The sequence below is a fragment of the Primulina huaijiensis genome, chromosome 12 (genome assembly GCF_012295235.1).
Source record: "Primulina huaijiensis isolate GDHJ02 chromosome 12, ASM1229523v2, whole genome shotgun sequence".
Lineage (NCBI taxonomy): Eukaryota > Viridiplantae > Streptophyta > Magnoliopsida > Lamiales > Gesneriaceae > Primulina > Primulina huaijiensis.
Genome location: NC_133317.1, coordinates 1,966,191 through 1,993,173, shown reverse-complemented (window position 1 = coordinate 1,993,173; position 26,983 = coordinate 1,966,191). Strand labels below are relative to the sequence as shown.

The 26,983-nt window shown below is 33.5% G+C and overlaps 4 protein-coding genes across 5 annotated transcripts; 1 reads left to right on the top strand and 3 right to left on the bottom strand.

Annotated features, from left to right (window-relative positions):
• The first annotated feature begins 23 nt into the window (after positions 1–23).
• LOC140990500 (endoribonuclease Dicer homolog 2-like) lies at positions 24–14,693 on the top strand. The gene is made up of 23 exons (XM_073460223.1): positions 24–349; positions 767–856; positions 1,127–1,304; positions 1,637–1,750; positions 2,996–3,130; positions 3,675–3,759; positions 3,853–3,917; positions 4,690–4,830; positions 5,999–6,127; positions 6,203–6,332; positions 6,426–6,525; positions 7,308–7,503; positions 7,641–7,801; positions 8,021–8,236; positions 8,363–8,589; positions 8,701–8,972; positions 9,072–9,505; positions 9,599–9,702; positions 11,446–11,642; positions 12,681–12,890; positions 13,035–13,442; positions 13,551–13,829; positions 14,191–14,693. Exons 2-23 carry the CDS (start codon positions 798–800, stop codon positions 14,545–14,547), a joined length of 4,197 nt encoding a protein of 1,398 aa, XP_073316324.1. The 5' UTR covers positions 24–349; positions 767–797; the 3' UTR covers positions 14,548–14,693.
• A 910-nt stretch (positions 14,694–15,603) lies between these two features.
• Positions 15,604–16,449, bottom strand: LOC140989557 (protein BEARSKIN2-like). The gene is made up of 2 exons (XM_073458800.1): positions 16,089–16,449; positions 15,604–15,992 (listed from the first exon to the last, which is right to left on the bottom strand). Exons 1-2 carry the CDS (start codon positions 16,258–16,260, stop codon positions 15,667–15,669), a joined length of 498 nt encoding a protein of 165 aa, XP_073314901.1. The 5' UTR covers positions 16,261–16,449; the 3' UTR covers positions 15,604–15,666.
• Positions 16,450–17,916: 1,467 nt separating this feature from the next.
• On the bottom strand, positions 17,917–21,282 carry LOC140989556 (probable beta-1,3-galactosyltransferase 8). 2 transcript variants are annotated; one of them, XM_073458798.1, is made up of 8 exons: positions 21,147–21,282; positions 19,726–20,035; positions 19,530–19,594; positions 18,956–19,416; positions 18,772–18,859; positions 18,530–18,655; positions 18,327–18,436; positions 17,917–18,231 (listed from the first exon to the last, which is right to left on the bottom strand). In XM_073458798.1, exons 2-8 carry the CDS (start codon positions 19,987–19,989, stop codon positions 18,083–18,085), a joined length of 1,263 nt encoding a protein of 420 aa, XP_073314899.1. In that variant the 5' UTR covers positions 19,990–20,035; positions 21,147–21,282; the 3' UTR covers positions 17,917–18,082. The 2 variants fall into 2 exon arrangements, with proteins under 2 accessions (XP_073314899.1, XP_073314900.1); XM_073458799.1 differs by having other exon boundaries at positions 19,726–20,002.
• Positions 21,283–23,074: 1,792 nt separating this feature from the next.
• Positions 23,075–25,383, bottom strand: LOC140990501 (endoglucanase 3-like). Its single transcript, XM_073460224.1, has 5 exons — positions 25,117–25,383; positions 24,145–24,657; positions 23,909–24,058; positions 23,535–23,813; positions 23,075–23,434 (listed from the first exon to the last, which is right to left on the bottom strand). The coding sequence occupies exons 1-5, from the start codon at positions 25,366–25,368 to the stop codon at positions 23,114–23,116; spliced, it is 1,515 nt and encodes a 504-aa protein (XP_073316325.1). The 5' UTR covers positions 25,369–25,383; the 3' UTR covers positions 23,075–23,113.
• Positions 25,384–26,983: the final 1,600 nt, after the last annotated feature.

Sequence of the window (26,983 nt, the reverse complement as noted above, 5' to 3'; positions counted from 1 at the left end):
TAAAGGGACGACCCCACTTGAATGCTTTTCCGAAAACGGGAACCCATTAACCCAAAAGGCTTCCCGCATAATCCTCACCCTCCGCCTTAAAGTCTCCTCCTTTCGACTCGCTCCTTTCGACCGCACGAAAGGGGAAATGACACCGGCCAGTTTACGTTTTTTTCTCGGTTTACTTCAAAGAGGAAATATTTTGCAGTCACGTAATATATCACGTTAAAGTCTGCTTCTTTCAACAATCTTTCCCCGTTGATAACACAAAAAAAGATCCTTCTTACAACGTCACTTACTCGTCGATCGTCTTTCACATTTATGTGCCTGTTTTTGCTCTCTAATTATCTCAAACCGTTCGGTGAGTTCTTTAAATTCTATTGTCTCTTGTTTTTGAGTGTCAGTAGGCAAGAACGTAGTTTGTGAAGCTAAGCTTCTTTATGTGTGTATTTTATTATTTTGTTAATCTGTGTTTTTATATGAGTTTTTATTCTTGTCTTCCCCGCTGTTGCCATGGATTTTTTGGTTCCTCTTAAATCAATGAGATATCGTACATTGAACTTTGAAAAAACATCAATTTTTTTTTTTTCCTTACTCGAAAGATTTGCTGAAAATATTTGTTACAGCTATGAGGCTGGAGCACATGTGCTAAGTTTGAATTTTATAAACTTTAGTCCTTGCACTTTGTAAACAGACGGCTTCTTGTTTTTTCATAACTGGATTCAATGAAATGTTGATTACTTGATTTTGATATTCTTTTCTTGTAATTTTGTGACAGTAAAGAGGAAAGGATTACAGAGAGAATTGTTATGGCCATCGATGGAGGTAGCCAGCAACTCATGGCCGATTTTTTTCCTGTTGCCAGAAGGTAGTTTATCACTATAATTTTCTTTATGAGCAAGGTACATCGTTGATAATTAGATGCACAAAAGACAGCAGCATCAACCGTTATATTCTTATTCAATTTAAAATGAAAATGCATCCTGTAAACTGAAGCGAAACGCATGGAAAAAATTTGCCTTGATTCAATGTTAAAATCGTTTGGTGGTCCTGCTAGAAAGATGGAAACACCTAAAATTAAAGCTGATAAGCTCACCATTTTCCTACTCGATGAAGTGTTTCTCAAATCTGTTTACAGTTATCAGTTGGAAGCCTTGGAGAAAGCCCTAAAACAGAATACAATTGTTTACTTGGAGACTGGTAGTGGAAAAACTCTCATTGCAATCATGCTCCTCCGCAGCTACGCTCACCTCCTCAGAAAGCCTTCACCATTCATAGCAGTTTTTTTGGTCCCTACCGTTGTTTTGGTTGCTCAAGTATGTGATTAATTCTGAATTTACATTGACATTATAATAAAGTCCTATTTATCTGGTTAGGATGGAAAATTTAGTTTTGAGGAAGGGTTTAATCGAACTGTTGGAATTTAGGTCAATATTACCACATTCATTTATTGTAAAATGAAAGGATTTAGTACGGCATTTGGAGTATATGATTTTTCTTTTGTTTTGCTAAGAAGCTCTGTATCTTTTAGAATCTATTACATTGAAGCCTAGAGATGTTCCTGATTGCAACAGTTTGACGTACTTGTACTTCCAATTTTCAGTACCAAGATTTTTGGAGTGTTAACTTCTGACTTTGATGCTATCAGCAAGGTGAATCAGTGGCAATGCTCACTGACTTGAAAGTGGGCATGTACTATGGCGAGTTAGGCTTTGATTACTGGGATGCTGTCGAATGGAATTTGCAAAAGAATGAAAATGAGGTTTGCTTGACTTCATTATCTGCTGTTGATTTATTTAATTTATCGTTAATTTATTTAATATGTGTAGATCGTGATTCATGTATTCGTGGGATATTGTTCGAGGTGGTTGAAATTTTGGTGATGGTTTTAAAGTAACTCAGGGAGATAATACTTAATTGTACGTGATAGTTGCTTGTGTAACCACTTTATACCTTAAAAGTAAATTTTTTAATCCCCTCAAAATTGCGCCTAAGAGCGCCTCCTTGGCTTATGATCAAGATGGTCCACCCCTGCATGCACAGGTCAATGTTGTTTTTACTTGTTTGGCGCCATTTTTACTTCTGACAACGTCCAGTCCAGTATAAAGCACAACATTTGCCACCATAAATTTAAAACACCTAATTCTCTTTTTTTATGCTAACCGGCATCCTTGCAGCTTTGAACAACTATGTCAGCACCAGTTTGGCCATTTTTCAGTTTTCTTCTTGTTTGACCTGATTTCTCCATGTCCTTTATAATTGCTCCATTTTGTTTTCTACAAATGACAATTGCACAACACTGAAATTTTTGTAGTAAATAGGATTATTGCTTAAATTAATAATGTATTGCACCAGTATTTCTATATAGATTATGAATAAAATTGTCTTGTTGCTTATTCAAACAAAGATTTTGATTCACATCCTCTGAGAATTTATATACGACGTTTTTCAATTTTCGTAATAGAAACTTTTGAACACATTGTCTAGTCTCACGAAGTCAGTTTGTTTCAATTATTCGTTAGAATAATATAATAATTCATCTGGGAATTCTGTAACTTATCTGTATAGCTTTTTTGTTGAAGAATTTAACAATGAGTAAATGGTTATCATGAATATGAAATGGATTACTTATGGTTGCATGCATGCTTTCAGGATGCTTACATAACACAAGGGTGTTTTTTGTTTAAAAAAACTCTTGAAGTTTTATTAATTTTTTCTATATGTAACACATTGACATGACAAAATACGCTGGTTGTCTCTGTACCTCTTATACCATTCACTGTCATGTTCTATGTGTTATCTTATCAGTTGGTTTAGTGTTATTTTCACGGAATAGGAAAACCTCTTCATTTATTTATGTTTATTTAAAAATGAGAATTATATTGGTCTACAAATGTGATCTGTCTAATAAACAGAAATTATTGAAGGCATCCCTTGAACACTCGTATCCAAAAATTAATATCTGCATTCTGCTCTTCATGTCATTTCTCTATGTTTCATGTTTCAGGTGCTTGTGATGACACCACAGATCTTGCTTGATGCCTTGAGGCACAGCTTTTTGAGACTCGATCAAATAAAAGTTCTAATATTTGATGAATGCCATAATGCAAGAGGCAAACACCCATATAGTTGTATTATGATGGTAAAATACTTATTTCATGCGGGCCATTTGGTTAATCCATTGATCTTTTCTCTTGAAAACAAATTTTAGATCCATGAGACTGGTAAGGTGTTGTGGTAGGACTTAAAACATGATGCAAGGTTGATCATCAGCCACCCAAGCCATGTGATTAATATATTAAATTTTTTACAATGGTCTTAGATTGAATATCTTCCTTTTACTCAAATTATTAGGAGGTTCAATCAATTATTTCCAAAAGGTCGTGATGAATATGATGTTTCATAATTGTAATTTCCATATGACCTATTCATCCTTATATTTCAAAACGGAGGACTTAGCAAACATACAGAAAACCTAGTGGCAAAATTTAAAAGTAAAATACAATATGCATCCAGTTGAATCATTTGAATATATATGTTCATGATTTTTTTTTTGTTTATTTAGAATGGATATCATATGAAAACCTCATTGTGCCTGATCTTCCTGTTAGGGCCCCACCCTGCTGGATTTTCTGTGATCTATAATGTCTTGGATTTATCTAGTTAAAAGAACAATATTCTTACAGGAATTCTATCACCGTGAACTCTCATCAAATAATCAACAGCTTCCTAGAGTGTTTGGGATGACGGCTTCGCCGATAAAGGCTAAAGGTATGTATAATATATTTCGTGTTTAAATATTATTTGACATATAAAATTCACTGCTCTTGACCTTTTGCGATGATGTGTGTCGAAATTATGCAGCTCTAAGTTCAAGATCTGCCTACTGGGAACAGATTAGTGAACTTGAAAGTCTTATGAATTCAAAGGTGTTGTCCTGTTACTCTATGCTTTTACTTATCGATTAATGGAAGTAAACTTGGGTTGTGCTTGGATAAAAGGATTTGAAACTATGGATTTCAGTTATTTGGTTGTTTGGGTGAATTTATATCGGATGAATTTCAAATTCATCCATTCTTAACGTGTGTAAATGCAGTGAGTTATGATGACTTTGAAATTCATCCATTCTTAACGTGTGTAAATGCAGTGACTTATGATGACTTTGAATCCACCAGGTTGAATGTCATTTCGAATCAACCCTTCAAATATGCCCTCAAATCAAATCCTATTGTGCCCTTGCAGTTGAAGACGTAGATTACGATAATTGATATATTTTAGCTTTCTATAATTTTGTGGTATTCAAAATATGCTTTCTTAAAAACGAGTAGCTTGGGGAATTCTTCGTTTCTTTTTACTAATGTGTATGTAGACTGATTCTATCTCCTTGAACCTTGAGTACTCAGTTCTTATGTAGCATGCACTAGTATGTACCATCATCTCCTTGAACATACTTCTTTACCTCTAATTGTTTCTGGTCCTCCTCAAACACAACATGCTCAAGGTAGTAGAGAATATAATGCTGAATTTGTTAATTGCAAGTTAGAAGGTTGGTTCTTGGTAACATTACTATATTTACTAGTAAATATTTTATATTCTATACACGCACTTCCATGTTTAGTTGTTACGTTGATTAGAAATATCATTTGGCAATACTTTTTCATTGTCACTGTCACCTGATTTACATGTCTATTTATAATTTAGGTTTTCACATGTAAATCGGATTCAGTTTTATCTCAGTATGTCCCATTTTCAACCCCTAAAGTGAAGATATACAGGAAAACAGGGGTACCTCACACTGTTTGTGCACGCATTGCTGGTGATCTGAGCAGGCTGATAACAAAGGTATGCACATATATTTCAATAAATGTGTGCTAAATTGTTTTGTGATGCAGCACAAGTTTAAAATGTTTTCATAGTATTGATTTCCTATTATAAGATTATTCTATTTCAGTTTTAAGATTTTCTATATATGGTATTAGGATTTCTGTATTTTAATTATTCCATCTTTTAGTTGCATTAGAACTCTATATATAGGTCTATTATTTGCAAAAAATTAATTCATCCAGAATTAATAATATTTCAATTTCATATTGTTTTATGCAATTGGGTTGAGTTTTATTGTTTCATTTGAAACATCCCTTCCGCTGCAACATTTTTCTCAATGAAGGTGTATACACTTCCAATAATAGGTAGTAATATTTCATCCCTTGAGAAAGATATGGTTGCTTTATTTGCCGATGATCCAATTTACATTGAACGGTGTTTACAAGATAAATGGATGAAAATAATACATCCAAATAATTTTAAAGGTAGGTTGGAATAACTCCAAGTTTAGGGAAATTCTTTTTGAGAATTTCAAGAGATGTAACATATTTAAGAACTCAGTAGACTTCCTGTTAATCAAATATGAAAATATTAAAACAACATCACCCAAAAATACTTAGGGAAATTCTTTGAGCTTGAGACTAGGAGTTTTTGGTTTGGGTCACGAAGAATGGGTGGACTCGAACACATTGTTAGACATGGTAATTAGTACTGAAAGTCAGATGGCTAGTGTTTTTGTTTTCCAAAAAAAAAATAAAATCTAGGATGCCAAGTATAGAAATACAAATTGCAAGGTATGGAAAAATCTGTATACTGCTGTGAAAAGAATGATTCTCCGAGCTTTACTTAAATATAAAAGACAAGGAGCTAAAATAGCAAACTACAGGACTTACACTAGCAAAGAATTCTGTCGTTGTTTATTCATATTTATGGTTCAGTCTATGCTACACCTGATATGTTTTAATGCAAAAACATCAGTTGATTTTCTGAATTCAAATAAAAACATTGTGGGTTCACAAGAAGATCAATTGATATTCTTGTATTAAAACACCAGATGTGCTTGGTGTAGCATAGACCGAACCCATATTTACACTTATTATCATGTCCCCATTCAACATAAACCAAAACTGCGATTTTTGGACTAATATTTCTTCTATTATTAATGTTTACTCTGTACATATTTCAGCATGAACTTTCTCTCCATGGACCGAATATCTCAACATCTGATTTAGAATCTGCAATAAAAAGATTGCATAAGCTTCTATCAACCTTCAGATTTTGTTTAGAGGAGCTGGGGATTTGGTTAACCTTGAAGGTATATATTTGGAACATGCTTAAATATTTAGTGTTGTGATACTTGATACTGAAACATACTCCTGTTTTGAAACAGGCAGCAGAGGTTTTCTCTCTTGAGGAAGCAGACATCTTGTCATGGGGTAGACTTGATGTATCTGGTGAGACCGTCCTTGGGGCTTTCAGTTTGGATGTTGTTCAGGTCTTATCTGCATTTTTTCCAGCTGGTATTATTTTAGAGTTAATCCAGTCTATTTTTATGCTTAAGCTTCCTAGTTTTGTCTTTTTTTGAATTGGGTAATTTTCCTGCTTCTTTTTAGATCCAAATTGGTCACTTCGACATGATATAATAGCTAATGTGAAGGCAGGGTATCTTACATCTAAGGTTTTGTGCCTCGTTGACACTCTTCTTGAGTACAGGTGTGCTGATTTTTGTTATCATATGAAATTCTTGAGATGTATTAGTATTTAATTCTATTTATTCATACTTTCAGATTTAACAATGGTGGCCCATGATGATTGGGTGAGAAATTTAAATATTTAAAATGCAATATATTTGATTAAAAGGGAAAGTTAAAATTTTTTTCCTTCAATTTACAATTTTTTCACTTTTGATAATGTTAATAATGAATTTACATTTTTAGTTCTGTAACTTTTATTTTTCCCACTTTTGGTCCTACTTTGACCGGAGTCCATCATGTTTGTCGGTAAAAAAACCAAATATGAAAAAACATACAAGCTAAAGGACCAAATGAAAAACATATACACAATATAGGACTTAAAATGAAAATTCACCGAAACATGATCAAAAATGAAAAAACATGCAAGTTACACGACTATAATTGAAAAAATTCACTGTTAACAAGACTAAAAATAGAAAAAGTGTAAATTACTTAACAAAAAATATGATTCTCTCTGATTAAAATATTGTATAAAAATAAACTATTTTTGGGAATTGTTAGATTAAATTAAATTGAATGATTATATTGACAAATGTAGAAATTGATTGAAATATATTTTTGGGAAATGGGAATTATTGCAAATCAGCTGATGATATTTGATTTTATTTTGTAAAATGAAAAATTGGTTTGTGGGATGAAAAACAAATGTTGCATTAGTCTATATTTGTTTCTTAATGTCATAAACTTGGTTGAGAGCTTCTTAAGTACTTTTTATTTTCTTTTGTAACAATGTTTGACCAGGGATATGAAGAATTTGAGGTGCATAGTGTTTGTTAAGAGGATTGTTACAGCCATCGTTATTTGCTATCTGCTGAATGAGTTGCTTCCTGAATTAACTGGGTGGAGTGCAGAATACACAGCAGGGAACAATTCCCGGTTTCGGTCTCAGAGTAGGAAAGAACAGAACAAAATTGTGGATGAATTCCGCAATGGAACTGTAAGACTTGTTCGTATATGTATTTGTGGTTTGGTTTCTCATTTAGGCTTTGGGTTTTCCGGGGAAATGTTCTCCTTTCTGACTTGTCATTCTGGATATTATTTTAAGCCAATGTTCTTCGCATCATAACTTTTCAGGTTAACATTATCATTGCCACTTCTATGCTCGAAGAGGGATTAGATGTGCAAAGTTGCAATCTTGTTATAAGATTTGATCCCTCTGCCACTATATGTAGCTTTATTCAATCCCGTGGGCGTGCTCGAATGCAGAACTCAGATTTTGTGTTAATGGTGGAAAGGTGAGCTCAATTGCTTGAATTAAATAAACAAGGAGAGAAATATCAACTGTTGGTTCCTTGTCAGATTCCTCCATAAAATTTCATTTACTTTAGATGAACCTCTGGGCTTGTTAATTACAGTTGCAGCTTCAGGCTTCAGTGTATTCATAAAATATATTGGGAACAAAATAGGTCACTGCTTGATTTTTTTTCCTCATTAATGTAAACTTCATGTTGCAGTGAAGACACATCGGCTCTCTCTCAGGTGAAGAACTATTTGGCCAGTGGGGAGATGATGCGAAGCGAGTGTTTGAGCCATGCTGATTTTCCTTGTGAACCACTTGGTCAAATGTATAGCGAACCATGCTATGAAGTTAAAACCACTAGAGCAATTGTGAACTTGAGTTCCAGCGTGTCATTGATTTACTTCTATTGCTCGCGGTTACCTTCTGATGGGTTAGCATCCCCATCTTTGTGCCTGCACATTCCAACATTACCTTTCATAATGCTTCATAGTATAAATACTCAAAATTGAGAAAATAGCTTCTTTGCTAAGATTGCTTCTTTGTTCTCGATTCTTAGGTACTTTAAACCTTATCCTCATTTTAAAATTTATAAAGAGCTGCAATCTTGCACACTGCTACTTCCCAATAGCTGCCCAATACCAATTGTTGAGGTTCAGGGAAGTATCAAAGTTCTAAGGCAACTAGCTTGCCTGGAAGCTTGCAAGCAACTACATCAGGTTGGTGAACTGACAGACAATCTTGTGCCAAATACTCTGGAGGAAGAAGCAGACACGCAGGAATCTAGTACTGTTTTTTATAGTTTTCATTTTCTTGGGATTAAATGTTGTCATCCACCCCCAGATCAAAATTGTAAGATGTTTTCTGTCTCAAGTGTTAATTTATCTGAATGTACAGGATGTGAACCTTATGCTGAGGATCATGCGAAGTACTTCCCACCAGAATTTGTTCACCCTCAAGAGATAGGTTCTCAAACATTGTACCATTGTTATTTAATTGAGCTGAACCCAAACTTTCAAGATGAAGTCAAGCTTCAAGATATTGTGCTGGCTGTCCCGACCAGACTTGGATATGATCTGGAAATGATTGACCTTGACTTAGAGGCCGATAGGGGGAAAATAATAATGAGCTCAAAATACCTAGGATGTTTAAGATTAACTTCTGCACAGGTAATTGACATATTCTGACTGATGACATGTGCACAGTTTAGCAGGTACCATGAGATAGATTTTCAGAAAGCTAATTGCATTTTGAAACTTTAATGGCAGATTTCTCTGTGTCGGAGTTTCCAAATAATTCTTTTCAGGGTTCTTCTTAATCAGAACTTTAACCAGCTTCATGAAGACATCGATCAATGTTCTCTGAGCAATGGTTCTCGAATTTTCAATTACCTTCTTTTCCCATCTACAGGCTCAAGCCAAAATTTATCTGTCGATTGGAAATGTGTCACCTCTGTTCTATACCTGAGCGATGGGTCTTTGGATAAACACAATGACTGTTTTGCGACCAGAGATCAAAGGCATTATGTGCACACAAAGAATGGTTTGGTTTGTAGTTGCATGTTAGAGAATTCCTTGGTATGCACGCCTCATAATGGCTTAATGTACTGCATATCCGGCACTTTGGATGGTTATGATGGCAATTCAAATTTTGAACTAAGAGATGGAGAGGTTCTTTCTTACAAAAAATATTATGAAAAGAAGTGAGCATCTTTCTTTTTAAAGAAACAACTATTTTTTGAACTTTGAACTTTATATTGTGAAGCTAAATGCATATAATAAACTAATGGTTTCAGACATGGGATCAAGTTGCAATTTGAAGGAGAGACTCTTCTTTATGGAAAACGGATGTTTACGGTGCATAACTACCTTCACAGATGTAGAACTCATAGGTCAAAAGGTACCTGACTTTTCATGTGTCTAGATGACACTTTTCCCCTATCATGACCTCAACTGATACTAAAGTAGACACAAATTAATATTAGTATATACCATCTTGAATTATCGGCATTTCAAATTAGTCCTTTATTTTAAAAATATTATGTGTTTTCATTGTTTCCAGTTTATACTAATTGGTTATCCTTTACCTCATGTAGTTTATTAAAGCATATAGTTCCTTTAGAGGCTTTAGCTTCAATATCCTGTTCCGGTTGTGCATTCTATTATATCAAATTCAAAAGTTTTGAAAGTATTTCTTGAAAGGTTGTTCAGATGGTATTTGGTATGAAATATTTGTATTAGTTGAATATCAGGTTCTCTGCCAATTCTCTTAGCAAATTAATTAATTATGTGCTTGATCACATGTATTTATGTTAGAAAATTTGAACGCCTTAAGATGCTGAGGCCATGCCAATGATGAAAAATAATTTTACCTGCTTTCACTTAAAAAAATATTTCCTTTAGAACAGTAATCAAGCTGAAGCTTTGACTTTATTACAAAAAAAGAAAAGAAAAGAAGTTTCTATCTTTTGTACATGAAGTTTATTCAGATAAAGGGCGGCAAGAAATTTTGTGTGCAAGTTAGTGACATTTGGTTTGAATTCGCGATTAAGTCAAAATAGTTAGTTATATTCAAGAAGAAAATACCTAGTGCTTCCCCCAATATTCAATGTCATATGCTCCTGTCAAACATTTGAAACTTTCAGATGATGTGATTATTTTACAGTTCCCATTTTAATTTGGTCTCTCACCCTCTTAGTGTATGAAAAATGGCTATGATTAACCCAAACCTTGTGAGATAGGTTGTATCTGTAATGTTTTGCCAATTGGCTTTTTTTTTTTTTTTTTTTTTTTTTTTTTTTTTTTTTTTTTTTTTTTTTTTTTTTTTTTTTTTTTTTTTTTTTTTTTTTTTTTTTTTTTTTTTTTTTTTTTTTTTTTTTTTTTTTTTTTTTTTTTTTTTTTTTTTTTTTTTTTTTTTTTTTTTTTTTTTTTTTTTTTTTTTTTTTTTTTTTTTTTTTTTTTTTTTTTTTTTTTTTTTTTTTTTTTTTTTTTTTTTTTTTTTTTTTTTTTTTTTTTTTTTTTTTTTTTTTTTTTTTTTTTTTTTTTTTTTTTTTTTTTTTTTTTTTTTTTTTTTTTTTTTTTTTTTTTTTTTTTTTTTTTTTTTTTTTTTTTTTTTTTTTTTTTTTTTTTTTTTTTTTTTTTTTTTTTTTTTTTTTTTTTTTTTTTTTTTTTTTTTTTTTTTTTTTTTTTTTTTTTTTTTTTTTTTTTTTTTTTTTTTTTTTTTTTTTTTTTTTTTTTTTTTTTTTTTTTTTTTTTTTTTTTTTTTTTTTTTTTTTTTTTTTTTTTTTTTTTTTTTTTTTTTTTTTTTTTTTTTTTTTTTTTTTTTTTTTTTTTTTTTTTTTTTTTTTTTTTTTTTTTTTTTTTTTTTTTTTTTTTTTTTTTTTTTTTTTTTTTTTTTTTTTTTTTTTTTTTTTTTTTTTTTTTTTTTTTTTTTTTTTTTTTTTTTTTTTTTTTTTTTTTTTTTTTTTTTTTTTTTTTTTTTTTTTTTTTTTTTTTTTTTTTTTTTTTTTTTTTTTTTTTTTTTTTTTTTTTTTTTTTTTTTTTTTTTTTTTTTTTTTTTTTTTTTTTTTTTTTTTTTTTTTTTTTTTTTTTTTTTTTTTTTTTTTTTTTTTTTTTTTTTTTTTTTTTTTTTATTTGGATGCAGAGCCAAGTAACAGTTCATATGAGTTGCCGCCTGAGCTCTGTTTCATAATCATGTCGCCTATTACCATTTCTACATTTTATTCTTTCTCTTTCATTCCATCTATCATGCATCGGATAGAGTCATTGCTTATAGCTGCGAACTTGAAAAGTTTACATGCGGATCTCTGCATGCCAAATATAGTTATTCCAACCCTTACGGTATGGGTTTGCTCTCAGTTTCTCGTTTCTGAATTAATATTCCATTCAGACGGAGCTAGATTATTTGGGGATGTTGAAAGCATGCCTAATCTACCATTCCGGGTACATGTTCAGGAGAATAAGATTGGTGGATTTCCACTTTGTTTTTAATTTTTTGACCTGCATAAATGTTTTCCAATTTTATGTCATTATATGAATTCAATTTAAAACATTGTGAATTTGAGATTGATGTTGATCAAAAGGAAATGTGATGATAATCCATAGTCACTTAATCTTGTTTTCACTTTACTCGACAAAATTCTATCTCAGGTTATATTAGAGGAATAAATATAGGCCATAGGAAGTATCTCACCCGGGGAACAAACAACAATTTATCCCTTAAAATTCTCTTATAATTACAAAATATACAGTCAGATTTCCCTAAGGTTGCTATTGGAACGGAGAATTTGGATTTGAGAGAGGGTTTGGAATGGCTATACGTTAGGATGAACCTGAAATCTATAATAATAACTCAAAAATAAGTAGTTTGGATTTGAAATCCATTGTCAAGTAATTTTACTTAAAAAAACCAATTTATTTGTTATTATAGATTTGAAATTATTGTGGTCAAATCCATCCATCCATCCATCCAAATGCAGAATGGATGGAGTTATTTGGATTTTGAAGAAGATCTCATATGCATCTTAGCATGCATTTGAAATCTATAGATTTAAAATGATTAGGTTGAGGAGTGGATTTGAAAGTCGAGCAAAACGTAGTATTGATTATTGAATCAACAAAAGGGCTTTCAAATAATTTATTCTAATTATGAGCCAAATGAATATAACGGATTTGATAGGTGAATTTGAAATCAAATGCAACTCAAGCGATTTTCTCAAAATATAGAATTCGAGCTCTGTAAAATATGGTGTTTCTAAATTTGGTTGCACCTGCCAAACAAGTAATATTATTCAGTAAGATGAGTTATTTTTGCTTAAATTACTGTTACTTTCCGGCTTTATTTGAACCACGACTTCTTGCCAATTTGTTTGTATTCAGATTTTGGAAGCAATCACAACAAAGAAATGCCAGGAGAAGATTCATTTAGAATCACTGGAGACCCTAGGAGACTCTTTCATCAAATATGCTACTAGTCAGCAGCTTTTCAAAATGCATCAAAATAATCATGAAGGCCTTCTTAGCACTAAACGAGAGAAAATAATTTCTAATGCTAACTTGTGCAAGCTGGGATGTGTCCGCAAAATTACGGTAATCTTATAGATTCATGATTTATCTTTTGCTTTCTATTGGAAATCACCAATGAGGAATAAAGATCGAGTATTCGCTTATCGTATATTATCTTATGATTGATGATTCCAGTTAGTTTTTTGATAAAACTTATTCTAAGTCTAGGGTTTTATACGCAACGAACCCTTTGATCCCAAAACATGGATAATTCCTGGTTCCTATTCTGCAAACCATGCATTAAAAGAGGAGCTGGTTTCATCTAAAAAAATCTTTAGCAAGGGTAGCAGGAAGATAAAGAGTAAGACGATTGCTGATGTTGTTGAAGCATTAGTTGGTGCATTTCTTAGAACTGGTGGTGAAATGGTTGCTCTGTCCTTCATGGCATGGCTTGGCATCAATGTTGACTTTGTCAATGTACCTTATACAAGGCACTTTCCTGTAAATCCAGAGCGTCATGTCAACGTGAAATTTTTCGAGTCTCTTCTGAATTACCAGTTCCGTGATGTTTCTCTTCTTGTTGAAGCTCTGACTCATGGGTCTTACATGCTGCCTGAGATTCCACGATGCTATCAGGTTAGACTTAGTATCTTTGTTTTAGATTGAAAAATATTTTAATTAGATTTCAACCGTAATCATCACATACGATTGCTGATCCTGACCTATATTTACTTTTTTCTTTAGCGCTTAGAATTTCTCGGTGATGCGGTGTTAGATTATCTTATTACGTTGCACCTTTACTGCAAATATCCTGGCCTATCTCCTGGACTTCTAACTGATCTGAGATCAGCATCCACGAACAATGATTTCTATGCTCAGTCAGCAGTCCAGGTTGGACTATACAAGCATATTCTTCATGCTTCACAAGCGCTTCATTGCCAGATCATTGAAACTGTGAAGAATTGTGAGCAATCATTCCCCGTCTCAACGTTTGGTCAGGGATCAGAGACCAGTTTTCCAAAGGTATTCATTAGTGCTACGTTTTCCAAGCTAAATGATAACTGGCATTACACATACTTTTATCATGGTATGGGATTGGATACAGAACCATTTGTTTTTATTAAATACTTTAATAAATATTCATGACCTATAATTTCCGGACTAATATCACAGAAATCTTGCTAATTGTCAGAAGGGGACCTGCATTTTCAAGTATTTGATAGTTCTTTCCATATCATTAAAATCAGGGGCATCCATTCTCCTGCACAAAATCATTAGAATTGTGCCTTGTACCCATATTGCTTTCCCTCCTAGGCCTGCCTCGGAATAAAATTTAATCCATCATCAGGCTTTTTGATCTGTGTTACCTTTGTTACTTATACAGGTACTTGGCGATGTCATAGAATCTGTGGCCGGGGCAATCCTTGTTGATTCCGGCTACAATAAGGAGATAGTATTTCAAAGTCTCAGACGACTTATTGATCCCTTGATTACACCTGATACACTGACGACCCACCCTATCAGAGAGTTGACTGAGTTGTGTCAAAAGGAGCATTATACACTCAAGAAGCCTGTCGTTACTCACCAGAATGGGGTTGCATATGTTACAGTAGAGGTTGAAGCCAATGGAATGCTGTACAGAGAATCGAGAACTGCAGCAGATAGAAAGACAGCCAAGAAACTTGCACACAAAACTGTGTTGGAATCCCTTAAAGAAAGCATGGGGTCTTGTTCACAATAGAAATATTGTATTAGCATAGTTAAACAGAAACTGCTGTTGAGGTGATTTTTGATTTTTTGTCACTTGCTTACGTTTTTTTTCATTTTTGCTGAATTATTGTGTAACTTTTTTTTAATTTCACAAACACCAACCAATTTAAAATAAAACATGATCGAGTCTTGATTTGTTGTTGATTTATTTTTTCTTTTTTCTGTTAATATTCGCCTCTAAAAAACTCGATACGGATTCAAATTTGAACTTAAAAAATATATTGAAAAAGATAATCAAACATTTGATAATTAAAAATCACTAGAACTTATCTCAGTCGTTTGAATGAACTCATCTCACTAAAACAAAACAAATATTTTATTTGATTAGATGTCATAGAAACAGCTACTTTCCGTAAGCTCAAAAGTCCATTTCACTTATCGGAGTTAATTGATTGTTTTTGTCAATGCCGCTGGAGGCAGGATCAGTGGTCCCCTGGAAGACATGTCTTTTGGGGGAGACCTCGTTGTGATCGTGGTGATCCGCATTGAAAGTAGCAATTACTAGGGGATCCCATTCGTTTAATTTAATGTTATAATCTGATTTGCTGGCAGCTGTAGCTTGACGAGACGATTGAGCGCACCTCTCAATCAGAGATGGGTGCATGTAATGAACCTGCAGGTAACCAATGGAGTCTGCTGCTGCTGATGCATGGATTATGTTCTCGCAGCTGTGATCTTTGTAATGGTTACCAGTGCTCATCATTAATTGCTTGTTTTGGTTATTAGAGATGGAGTTCAGAAATTCAATCTGTGGGTATTGGTTTAGTGGGTAGGTGGCGGAAACTGGAACAGCTAGAGAACAATTTGGGTCGCTGCCAAGTTCAACCTGTTGCTGCTGCTGCTGCACGTTATACTGATTCATATTTATTATCATAAGATCACTATTCGTGAAAAGGGATCGAGATTGCAGGTTGCAGCTGGTAAATGATGTGGTGGCAGTACTCATGTCGAGCGGAGCTTCACTGGTATTGCCTGTACTATCCCCATCTTTTAACAGATTCTTCTTCTTGAATACCCGACAGACGACCCATCCATCTTCCTGAAAATGTTTTATATCTTCATTCAATTCAATTAATTAAAAAGTAAATTACTATTCACGTTCATACTGCATGTGACATACATTAGTAGTCGTGGATTGAGGGTCTTGATCATGATGATGAGGATTATCTTCAAGCCGATACTCATGCATAATCCAGTCGGTTTTTTGACCATGTGGGGCTCTACCACGGTAGAACACTAAGGTTTTTCTCATTCCAATCTTACTGAAGTTGTTTCTTAAACATTTGTCTCTGCCGGTCGCTTTCCAGAATCCAGCACTAGTCGCTCTGTTCGTCCGAGAACCTGTCGGATATTTCCTATCCTTGTGACTGAAAAAGTACCATTCATTCTGTGGAGTTGATCCGATCCTACACCTCTCTGCATTCACATTAATTTTGTCCAGAAAAAAGAAAGTATGACTGATCGGTTCATGCATATATAAGAATTAATATTGGTGCCTAAATTCTTACATACCTTGTAGATCCCATGGCTCAATCTTATTTAAATCAATTTCTCCGATGACCTCCATGTCAAACTTCTGAAACGAGACCTTCTTCTTCAAGTAGAAGTGCAGAAGCTCTTCATCTGTCGGGTGAAACCGGAATCCGGGCGGAACTCCACCACGTCCCGATGACGATGAACCCATTATAATCTTAATAAAGTTTCTTGATTTATTAAAATTGCATGCTTATACTTTATTCGTGCATTAGCGTCACCGTTTATTAGCAGCTGTATTTGTGTGGACAAGGTGGTGTTGTATATTTGTAGTGTGATAGAAACAAAAGGGTTGACGGCCGGTCACGCCGCCGTCGGGTCTGCCTAAAGCTGACGTAAAACGCAATGTTCTCTTATTGTGATAGAAGTAATATTTTTAGAAGCTTCGCATTCTCTTTTCCGAAAAATACACCGTTAAACCACTGTATGTCTCATGATCCTTAAAACAATAAAATATATAAACTCTATAACAATAGAAAACACAAAAATATTTAATAAACTAAATAAAAACAAAATTTTAAAATATATGAATTTTCTTTACATAACTATTTTCTATGTAAATAAATATTATAAATATACATAATACATACTGCTCCAATGTATTAGTATATTGATTTTTATTTTTATTTTCAAAAAAGAAGACGCACGTGTAATAAAAAGCTTGCCTGAGTGTGCATATTTTGATCATCAATCCTAAAGCAAGCTTGGCCAAGGGAAAAAAAATAAAGACAGCTGCTAACCTCTTGGAATTATCATTAATAAATTACGTTCAAACTGCATAAATAGAACGTAATTATTATTATTAAATTCGCCATGGCTCGGGATCTGCACATGCAGGGATATTGACTTTCGGAATTTTCAGATCAACAACATTTGATAAAGTTGCACGCATTCATTCTATTTTGGTGATATTAATTTTAATTTATTTTGCATTTACGTTTAAGTACTAGCTCATGCATATCAACCATCGTAAAATGAATATATAGCTTATAATTTAGACGTAGAAATTAATGATCGATGCATAATTATTTCTTATGAACGGTGGAGAATAGGGGTAAAAAAAAAACCGAATTTTCGGTATATCGAGATTACCATACCGAAAAAATGTCGAATTTTCGGTATTCCGAAGATTTCGGTATACGGTAACAATATCGAATTTTTCGGTACGGTAACGGTATGCAATTTGAAAATTTCGGTATATACCGAAATACCGAAAATATATACAAAAATTTTAAAATATATAATATTTTAAATCAATAAATTTATAAAATTTTAAAATGTAATGGTTTTTTCGGTATAAAACGGTATATAGCGATATCGTACTGAAATCTCGGTATACCGTACAATTTCGGTATAATCGATATGCTAGTTTTATGTATACCGAAAATTTCGGTACGGTATCGGTATGAATTTTCTTATACCGTAATTTTCGGTACGATATACGGTATATGATTTTTGGTACGATACGATATGGTATACCACTCCTAGTGGAGAATATATATAAAATCTTTTCTTTCTTTCTTTTTTGAATTGAGATCGTTAAAAAAAGAGTCTCGAATTCGAGAACTCGTCCCAAACTTGAGACATAGTTATCCACAGAGAATATAAAATCTTGATATCCCTAGGATTGAATTCGATTGAATATAGACAAAACATCTCAACTGAGTGCTTATGATCCATTATTGATTCATGATAAATAGACATTCTATGGTTGATGTTTAGATTACCCAATATAGATGCAAACATATTTGTTAGCTAATTTGGCGCAGTGTCTTCCAAATTGGAGCTTGGTAAATTCATGCATCCATTCCAAATCAGGGATTTTAAATTAAATTAAAATCAGAAATTTAACAAAGGTACACAAAATTATAATGTTTGCCGTCACACTCATGCATGCCACATTTGTCTGCGGGGTTTATTGAGCAATAATTAATAATATGATCGAAGGCGATGAATTGAATTTAATCCAAGAACTAGAGAGGAACATTCCACACAGCTGCGTCGCCTTCTCCGCATGCCCCGTGCACTTGTTTCATCTGCTCCACAGAATTGCACACGCCGCTGCATTTCCAATCAAACGATGCCACACAAACGTTCCCCGCTTCCGACTTCCATTCGCAATCTACGTATATATACAAAGAGACATATTTAACTTAATTGTCGGGGTGGATCCACTCGTCATCATTATTTTTAGGAGATATCAGATATGTGAGGTACCTGGAGGAGTTCCACAGCACATGGATCGCTCGTCTACATGCTGGACTTCCAACCCAATCAACCAAGAACCCAGAGAAACATCCTCGTTCGCATATCGATGCAAGATAGCCCTGTTTATAATTTGTATACATACATAATCCTAACAATGTATACATATATTCAAAAGGGTAAGATACTATAATTAACATGCCTGCATGACTTACGAATTGATGGAGATATAAGTTGCCAGGTCCTTGGATATGGCGTAGATTTGACCCGTCGCATGCCTGAAATATTTGTTACCTTCTTCCCCAAATTTCCAGAACTCGGGCTCGTGATATTTTAATCCTCTACGCTTAAAAATAGCCAAATTATTTATATACTTGTAACTAGTACCTATATCATATAAGTAATTAATGTGAATTTATTTAGTGCTCTAGCCAGCAAATAAATTATGCCAAATTACTTCTGAGATAGCACTGGCCCGGACTTCATGCAGCCAATGTATATTCTTGGTCTTGATCTGTGCTTCGCTAGCGTGGTCACTAGCATTCCTGCAGATAAATATATGAATTTTAGTGAACATGATATAATTATAATAATAAATATTTTACCTGGAATAAGGAGTAAGTACTTTATATAAATTTTACCTAAATTTACATGAACATCATCGTCCACCTTAACATAAAAGTCTGCATCCCAGATTGTGACAGCCTTCGAGAAAAACAACCTCGTTTTTGTGGAAAGCTCATGATATCCCTCGACGTGGTCCAGTCGGAAAAAATCTCTGTGCTCCGCATCCTCAACATCGATTGCTCTATCAAGAACTCCCCCAGGCGTGGCGCTGTGACCTATCACGAATCGTATAACTATCCCTTTATTCTTCTCCAGTTTCTTCAGTTTATCTCCTTTAAGCATCCATGTTTCTCGAAGCGAGTCCCTTCGTTTCTTGCTGCTGAAAGCGGTATTGATTCCTATAACAACAAAAGCCTTGCGCGGTGTGGTGTGATTTGATGATGCGGGATATAGTCCATCGACTGTACTCGCCATCTTGCTCGTTCGAGCTGCTGCTAGCTCCATCTCCAATGTTGATATAGTTTTATCTAGTGCTCTGTTAATAATATGCAGATATTTATACATGCTTTGAATTTTTAATTAAATCCCAGCAAAATACATTGAAAAATGGAAATGAGAATAATTGCCAATTAGCTGGCCAAAACTTACAGGATAGCTTCATGTGTCTTCATCACCTCTCCCATGACATCTCTAGAATTTGACTCCACCAGTTTCTAATTCAAACAAACATGATATCATCATCCAGTAACAAAATCTTTCGAATTCCGAAAAAAAAAACAATACAAGCCGGTTGATCTCCGCAATTGATTTTTTTTTGAAAAAAAAGTCAAATTAATATATGTACCCGCTTGTGATCGTGTTCATTAGTAGCAGCATCCAGCTTGTCTTGCAGATGATTATGGGGGATGATATTAGGTATTAAGTGATGCGCTGCATATGATTCAGGGCGTGGCCTAGTCTGTGTGGTGAATAGTGATCCTGCAAGAAAGCTTGCAAGACAGAAAGCAAAAATAACCTTGGCTGAAACTGACTTCCCTCTCATTTTCTTGATAGTGTTGTTATTACTGCCACTGCTCACCAGCTGTGACGACGAAAAAATCGATACCATCTATATCAGCAACCTGCAGTCGTTCACGGTGAGCTCTCGTGATTTTCTGCTTAAACAACAAACGAATGGGATATATGTTAATTCAAACCGTGTCAATTAGTGCCAAGGTTAAAAAACTGGCATGCATAAATACTTGCAAATTACAAATTTCAATATCAATTATTGATCAAAAGCTAGCAAGCTAGCTTGCTGTATTGAGCAAAATGTTTAAAGCCATTAATTAAAAAACTTTGGCTATTAACAGCTATGCATGCAATTGATGGCAGTATATTTTGTTAAACATGTCATGTAGTAAGTGTGTGTGATGTTGAGGTGAAGCAATCAAACTACATGCATGCATGTAAGTGAATCAAATTTAAAGAGCCAATAAGAGNTATCAAATTTATAATCACTCAAAATAATATAATCGGAAACAGACCAACTTATATAATAATTTGTTCTCTCTCCTTTAATTGTTTTTCGTTAGAGTGTGAACGAGCCACCAAAGTTTACTCACATGGTGACATGTTGAATGCTAGGTCAACACCTAAGAAAAGAACCAAAATTGCAAATATATATATATAAACACACACAATGTTGTACATCCATCGTACACACTTATGTGAATATCGATTAGATGACACTCACCTATTGGATGTACAATTTTTCTATGTTTTATCAAATCCAATAGGTGAATATCATCTCATCGGTGCTCACATAAGTGCGCACGATGGATGTGCAATATAATAGCATAATTTATGGGGGAAATGGGTAATTTTTTTTTTCAAAAAAATAATTTGGTGTAATTAGGTTTGGTGTGAACAGTTAGGGATTGAGATAAAGAATTTTCGGCTAACTTCTGAGCAAATAAAAGCATATGTAAAGGACTTCTGAATCTATTTTTTTTTCCCATAACTTTTAAAGGTAAAACCCACTTCCCCTAATAACATATAAAAGCATTAACAAAATAACCCCTATCTAGCCAGCTAATTAAGCGACTAGCTAGTTACGTGGAGTATCAAATACTGAATTGCCATATGCAGTGCCAGGAGAAATCAATCATCTAGTGAACGAAACTAGGTTAGAAACAAAAAATCTCTCATCCCCTAAGTAACAAGGAAAAAAATATGTGATCTAACATTGACTATATAAAAGCGAAACGAAGATCGATTATATACCTGGTGAAGATGACATAAAAATCAGGATGATGGGATAATAGCAAATGAATGTGAAAAAAATGTCATTTTTCGATGTTTAAATATAAATAGTTTGACGTATACATAAAATTGGCTTCATCAAGAATCAGACGTGACGCTTTCCTTTTATTAATTTTATGAGAAGAAGAAGAAGAAGTGGAAGAGATGAAATATTAAGGGTACGTTTTGCTTGCAAAGGGTGGCAGTTCAATCATGTGGTTCTTATGTTTCAACAAACTGTGTTATGCAAATTTCAAATTTCGCTTTAAAATTGTTTTGTTGTTTTTTTATATTAAAATCAATTAAATTATATATCTTTCAGAAATTTATAATAAGATAATTAATCATATATCATCGTGCTTTCATTTTCTTGGATTCTTCTCGTCATATATTAATATAACTACTAAATGTACCTGTGTCGTTTTACATTTATTAAAATCCATTGAATTTTGAAAATCAAATATATTTGAAAAAAATTAAGGTCTGTTTGATCAAATAATTATAAAACGCTTTTATAAAAATATTTTTGACAAAAAGTTTTAAAAGTTGTTTCAAACAAATATGTGTTTAGACAATTATTCTATAAAATATTTTTACAGTTAAAAAATAATATGTTTTGATTTTCATCATTATTTCATGTCTAAAACATCATAAAACACATCTAAATTATTATTTAAAAACTATACTTGAAGGATACTATTTTTTAAAAAAAAATTCGACATACTTTAAGTTTTTTCACTTGTAAAAAACTAAAAACATTTTTAAAATATGTTTTTAAAATACTTATTTAAACAAAGCCTAAAACACATGCATACGATTAGATATATTAAATCTTTAAAATGTATTTGGAAAATCTTACTATTGACGACCTTGGAAGGTTGAACGATGAAGGGCCCAAAATGAGATAAAACCCAAATATTAGAATATATAATAACTGGGCCATGCTGGAAATCTAAATGGTTTTGGATATTAATGTCTGGTTCCTCTTATTTTTGTTATTATTAAAACTCGATATCACGGGGGTCACTCGTTTAGTAAGCAGATTTGTTGTTTAGTTAAGTAGTTAATGAACAATGGTTGTTTTGGCTCTACAATTCCAGAAAATAAATGCTTCCTGAAGTTAATTATTGTGTCTTGTTTATGGAACAGGGATTATGTACCCGGAAGGGTTTGTTCCAGGATCCATCTAATTACTTCAAATTTTTGTGTAGCATATCGTCTCAGCCTGGCATGCATGTCTACTTCTATAGCAAGTGTGGTAACAGACGTTTACATCATAAGTTCAAATTTTCTTGTTTCCTTTGGTTTAATCCGTCTTTCTGGTCGTTGTGTATTTTTTTACCTTCAGGAAAGTGTCCACAGCTAAAATATTTGCCCCCTATTCAATTTACAAGGGCAAAGCTACACTCTATGCTGACCCTCTTCTGCCAATTAACATTCAGTAAATTAGAAGTGCGAAGTTAGATAAATTAATGTTCCCATGATCTAGATCACTGTTTTTCTCTGTAGTTGTATAAAGTACCGTTTTTTGGTAGTCTGGAGGCCTTAAAGTGGATCGGCGCGGAGAGTAAATATTGTTGGACGTTAAATAAATATATACTTGATATAAAAAAAAATTAAATTAAATGTAATGCTAGTTTTATTAATTTGTGAATCTTGATGTAAGGTATATGATGCGTATCAAAAGAATGTTCTTGATTGAATTTTATAAAGAACTTAAATTTTGATCATAATTAAGACCCCGACTTCAGACGACAATGAATAATGGTTACATATAGGTATACCAAATGGATAAATTTATGTATATCAGAAAGATCATATAAAATTTATATAATACGTATATATTACATGCATATATATACAATTACGATTTCTTAATTAATTTATACACGATATGTATTTATATTTATTGACATAGGACTAGATTAGATATGAGTGGCCACTTAGTTCTAAGAGGCAAAGAAGGCCAAGGGTCCAACAATGGCAGCATTAATATATGTAGCAGGTTCGGAATGAGAGAAATCCGTCCGATCGTCCGAGTAAAAATCATTCTGATTCGGACCTCCAACGACGGCTCCGGTAAGGATATTCGGGTTCGGATTTGGTGTGTAATAAAATGGTTGAAACCCGGCCTCACACCCGAACGGCTGTGGACGAACTCTTAACGAAGGTAGTGAGGATCCTCTGTGGTGAATTCGTTGTGGATAATTTGCTCCATATCCCACCATGTATGACATTTTCATTGGATTTTCCCCCAATATATAGTCCACCTGCACACGGATAAATTAAATTATAATCCAGCCAGAAGCAGGGTCGTCGTATTATATTAATATTAAACATTAAAAAGGCTTTAGTCTATATCAATCGTACTTGTTTTTTGGCTATGCTTCGTAATGTCCGATGCGTTACACGAAGTTGGTTTCCGCAGTAGAAAGAGTTTTTGGAATTGGCCATGTATTTGGAGTATGTGGTGAGCAAGAAGGTAATAGAGGTGACATATTGGAGATTACTTTGACTCAGTTTCCACATCAATCCTCCGGCTGTGTACTGTGTCGTGGATGAAGACGAGTTTGGTAGTATTCTGCACATGAACTCTTCGGCCCGCTGCCTGAAATCTTCAAGTGCCTTGTTCTTATCCACCAAATTTCTCTGCATGTTCATCAATGTTTTCATTGAAAATTTATGTACTTGTATTCTAATTATAAATAATTGTTTGCAAATCAAAGCCAACGGGAACTACGCACCCTTGCAAGGAGAACGCGAGCACCTGCATATTTGTTGTCCCAGCTGAATATGTCGGTTCCATCGTTGGCCCCCAATGATCTTGCCACGTTCACGTAATAAACATCGTTTGTGGCTCTGAAGAGCCAGGCAGCTCCCCATAACAACTCATCCTGTTTATTTATTTTTAGGTAACAATCATTAATTAATTATGGATTTGTCAGCGATTAACGAATATGATATGGTGGGATCAACGTACCGTATAACCAGAATAAGAACAATAAAAAGGGCAAACGGCGGAGCCCAGTGAGTCGCTGTATGCACCTCTGTAATTCAAAGCAAATTGCATAACATTCCTTGCAGTTTTGAGTAGTAACCTTGCATAAGGTGCGTCAACTTTCCGAAAGACAATGGAGGCAGCAGCCAAAGCAGCGGCGGTCTCCCCGGCCACGTCCGAGCCCGGATTGCTGGGAGACACAGAATAAACACTCCGAGCCGGATTACTGGTTTCCATATCCTCGGGCCTTATCCAACACCTGTGATCCGCATTTGGATCCCCAACGCCAACGTAAAGCTTACCAGGAGTGGCCCCAGCACACTTTAAAAGGTAGTCGGCAGCCCAGCGGATCGCTGCCCGAGTTTCCGGTAATTGCGGCCCTAGTTTACCAGCGTACTCCATCGCCCCCCATGACAACATCGTGGTTGTGAAGGCCATCGGAAAATTGAACTTGACGTTGTCTCCCGCATCATAATATCCACCGGTTAAGTCCACCTAAGTAAACATGTGTTTTAAAACTCAGTATTAATTTTTTTAAAGATGGATATTTTTTAAAAATATTTTAATTGATCAAACTTCGTGTAATATTATTATTGCACTTCATTTTTTTGCTATTTGCACTTCATTTGTGAATAAATTTAACAAATATTTTACACAATATTTACACATGAACTAGAGTGTAGATAAAACAACTTCATAAGTATTATTATTATTAATACTAATTAAGTAGTACTACATTTTAAAATACAAAATAAACCAAAGCGCAGATTACTGAGAATAAAACTTATTTATTCATAACGAGAAAAGAAAAAAGAAAAGGTATTTTGACAAATAAAAAAGATATGCAAACAGCTAAAAAGTCAGACAAACAAGATACATGCCAAACATGGTATACAAGAAAGTCTTTTAGTAAGCAAAAATAATTGCACCAAATGATAAATATAGATACTGTACATGGGCTGGTTGACCATCCAAAAGTCCAGAATTGGCCCTCCAAGTAATTTGTTGAGCCGGGGATGGAGGTAGCCTTCCTGACCTCTGGCCTTGGAAGAACAAAATGGACTTAGCAAGTGCATCCCTATAATTGGGATTATTCCCGGCTTCCACTATTTTACAAAATCTGCAGAAATCTAATATAACGCAGCAACTGAATAAGAAGAAGATCAGAGAGATGGAATAGTTGGCACCTTTCCTAAATATTGTCATCCTTTCGTTGATCAATTCTCCAAGGATTAATTATTTTGAAATGAGCAAATTAGGAACATGCATGGACGGACTTATACAGGCGAGAAACGTAAATTTAGGGTTTTGCAAATCAAGTGAAGTTAATTTTTGCGAATTAATGTGCTTATTCACACGCATCCGTTGTGGACGTAGACTAGAAAGTGTAGAATATGCATTTTAGAAGCGTATATATCGGAAGTCTACACATCTTTTTTTTTCTTGGTCACGAAATGCTACTAATTGCGCCTACCAAATTAATGGAGTATAAAATGCTTCTTGCAAGAAACGGAATCAGCGCAAATGTCGCAAGTACGCCTTCGATCACGGAGCCCTAACTTTATATTATTACTTATTAAACTATATATATTCATTATCTTAGGATTTGGTCATCACCCTCTCACTATATATATTAGGGCCCGTTCTTTATGGCTAAGCTTTTGAATTTCTTCTAGCCNACTCAAACGTGAAGGTACCGGTAGGGAAAATCGAACGCATGATCATTAATCAAGTGTTCCACTATTCCATCCACTCGGATACGACTTGGTAGATTTAAATTTCATTTCTTGCGTGAGAAAATTCATGGCGGGCCCCAAAATATAATATTTGTACTGAAAAAAGTCTCTTGTTGGAAGTAATTAATTAATTAATTAATTTTCAGAATTCATAATCAATTGGGCTGGAACTCTTCTCCTATGGGTTACAAATGCAGCACCATCTTGTATAAAAGGCCTGTGTTTCATTTGATGAGCCCAATACAATAAGTTTGAAACCAAATTAAAGTAGACATGTATTTTTGGTTGGTTAAATTATTATTGTTATTTTATTTATTTAAATAAAATTAGGGTTGCACATGGTTGTCCTGATTTTTATATAATAGTAATTAATAATATTTATAAAATACAGTTACATAGAGTACCTGAATATGATCTTAAAACAACCCACATGGATAAGCACGTGACTTGAAAGGGCTTCTGTTCTAAATTTAGCTACTCTTCCACGATTTCCTGAACTCGACTTTGATTTCAAACCAACTCCATCTTTGAATTTCCTTTTCCTCCATCATATTACGTATCCATTCATCAACATATTTATATGGAATGCGTTTTACATATGTATATATATAAGTTTAGATGTATATACATACACATATATCGGTGTATGCAATTGAAATTTACATTAAATTAAAAATCGATAACATATATATATATATAATTGATTTAATTGAATTCCAACAAAATGAAAATGAGGGAAATAGTGAATTTGATCATTTATATATTTGTTTCTTTGCAATTTTAGTGATCTATTCTGTCAAAGTTCAGCTTGATCAGTATGTTGTCTTCATTATTGTTGTCATTTTGCTCATTCTTTCGACGAGGTGTTGTATAGTGTCTATTTGATGTGTGTATAGCTAGCTACATCATGTAGTAGTAACTAAAATCCAATTTTGATAGACGACTAAAATCTAGTTTTGATAATAAGGAGAATCAAAATTGTATTGGACAAATATACCAGACGAAAATTACTGTTTTTCCTGAAAAATAGTTGGTATTTAGGTGGATCAAATTTTTGGAAAGATAAGTAACTTAAATTGGTAAAT

What these genes read in the sequence shown, in the direction of transcription:
- LOC140990500 (XM_073460223.1), top strand. Translation starts at nt 798, where the DNA reads ATGGCCATCGATGGAGGTAGCCAGCAACTCATGGCCGATTTTTTTCCT. An exon ending in TGAGCAGGCTGATAACAAAG is followed by an intron (nt 4,831 to 5,998) that starts GTATGCACATAT and finishes TACATATTTCAG; the next exon opens with CATGAACTTTCTCTCCATGG. An exon ending in ATGAATTCCGCAATGGAACT is followed by an intron (nt 7,504 to 7,640) that starts GTAAGACTTGTT and finishes ATAACTTTTCAG; the next exon opens with GTTAACATTATCATTGCCAC.
- LOC140989557 (XM_073458800.1), bottom strand. Translation starts at nt 16,260, where the DNA reads ATGGGTTCATCGTCATCGGGACGTGGTGGAGTTCCGCCCGGATTCCGG. An exon ending in TGAGCCATGGGATCTACAAG is followed by an intron (nt 15,993 to 16,088) that starts GTATGTAAGAAT and finishes ATGTGAATGCAG; the next exon opens with AGAGGTGTAGGATCGGATCA.
- LOC140989556 (XM_073458798.1), bottom strand. Translation starts at nt 19,989, where the DNA reads ATGGTATCGATTTTTTCGTCGTCACAGCTGGTGAGCAGTGGCAGTAAT. An exon ending in TGATGTTCATGTAAATTTAG is followed by an intron (nt 18,860 to 18,955) that starts GTAAAATTTATA and finishes ATTTATCTGCAG; the next exon opens with GAATGCTAGTGACCACGCTA. An exon ending in GTGCTGTGGAACTCCTCCAG is followed by an intron (nt 18,232 to 18,326) that starts GTACCTCACATA and finishes ATATATACGTAG; the next exon opens with ATTGCGAATGGAAGTCGGAA.
- LOC140990501 (XM_073460224.1), bottom strand. Translation starts at nt 25,368, where the DNA reads ATGACAATATTTAGGAAAGGTGCCAACTATTCCATCTCTCTGATCTTC. An exon ending in GTTCTTATTCTGGTTATACG is followed by an intron (nt 24,059 to 24,144) that starts GTACGTTGATCC and finishes ATAAATAAACAG; the next exon opens with GATGAGTTGTTATGGGGAGC. An exon ending in CTCGCGTTCTCCTTGCAAGG is followed by an intron (nt 23,814 to 23,908) that starts GTGCGTAGTTCC and finishes ATGAACATGCAG; the next exon opens with AGAAATTTGGTGGATAAGAA.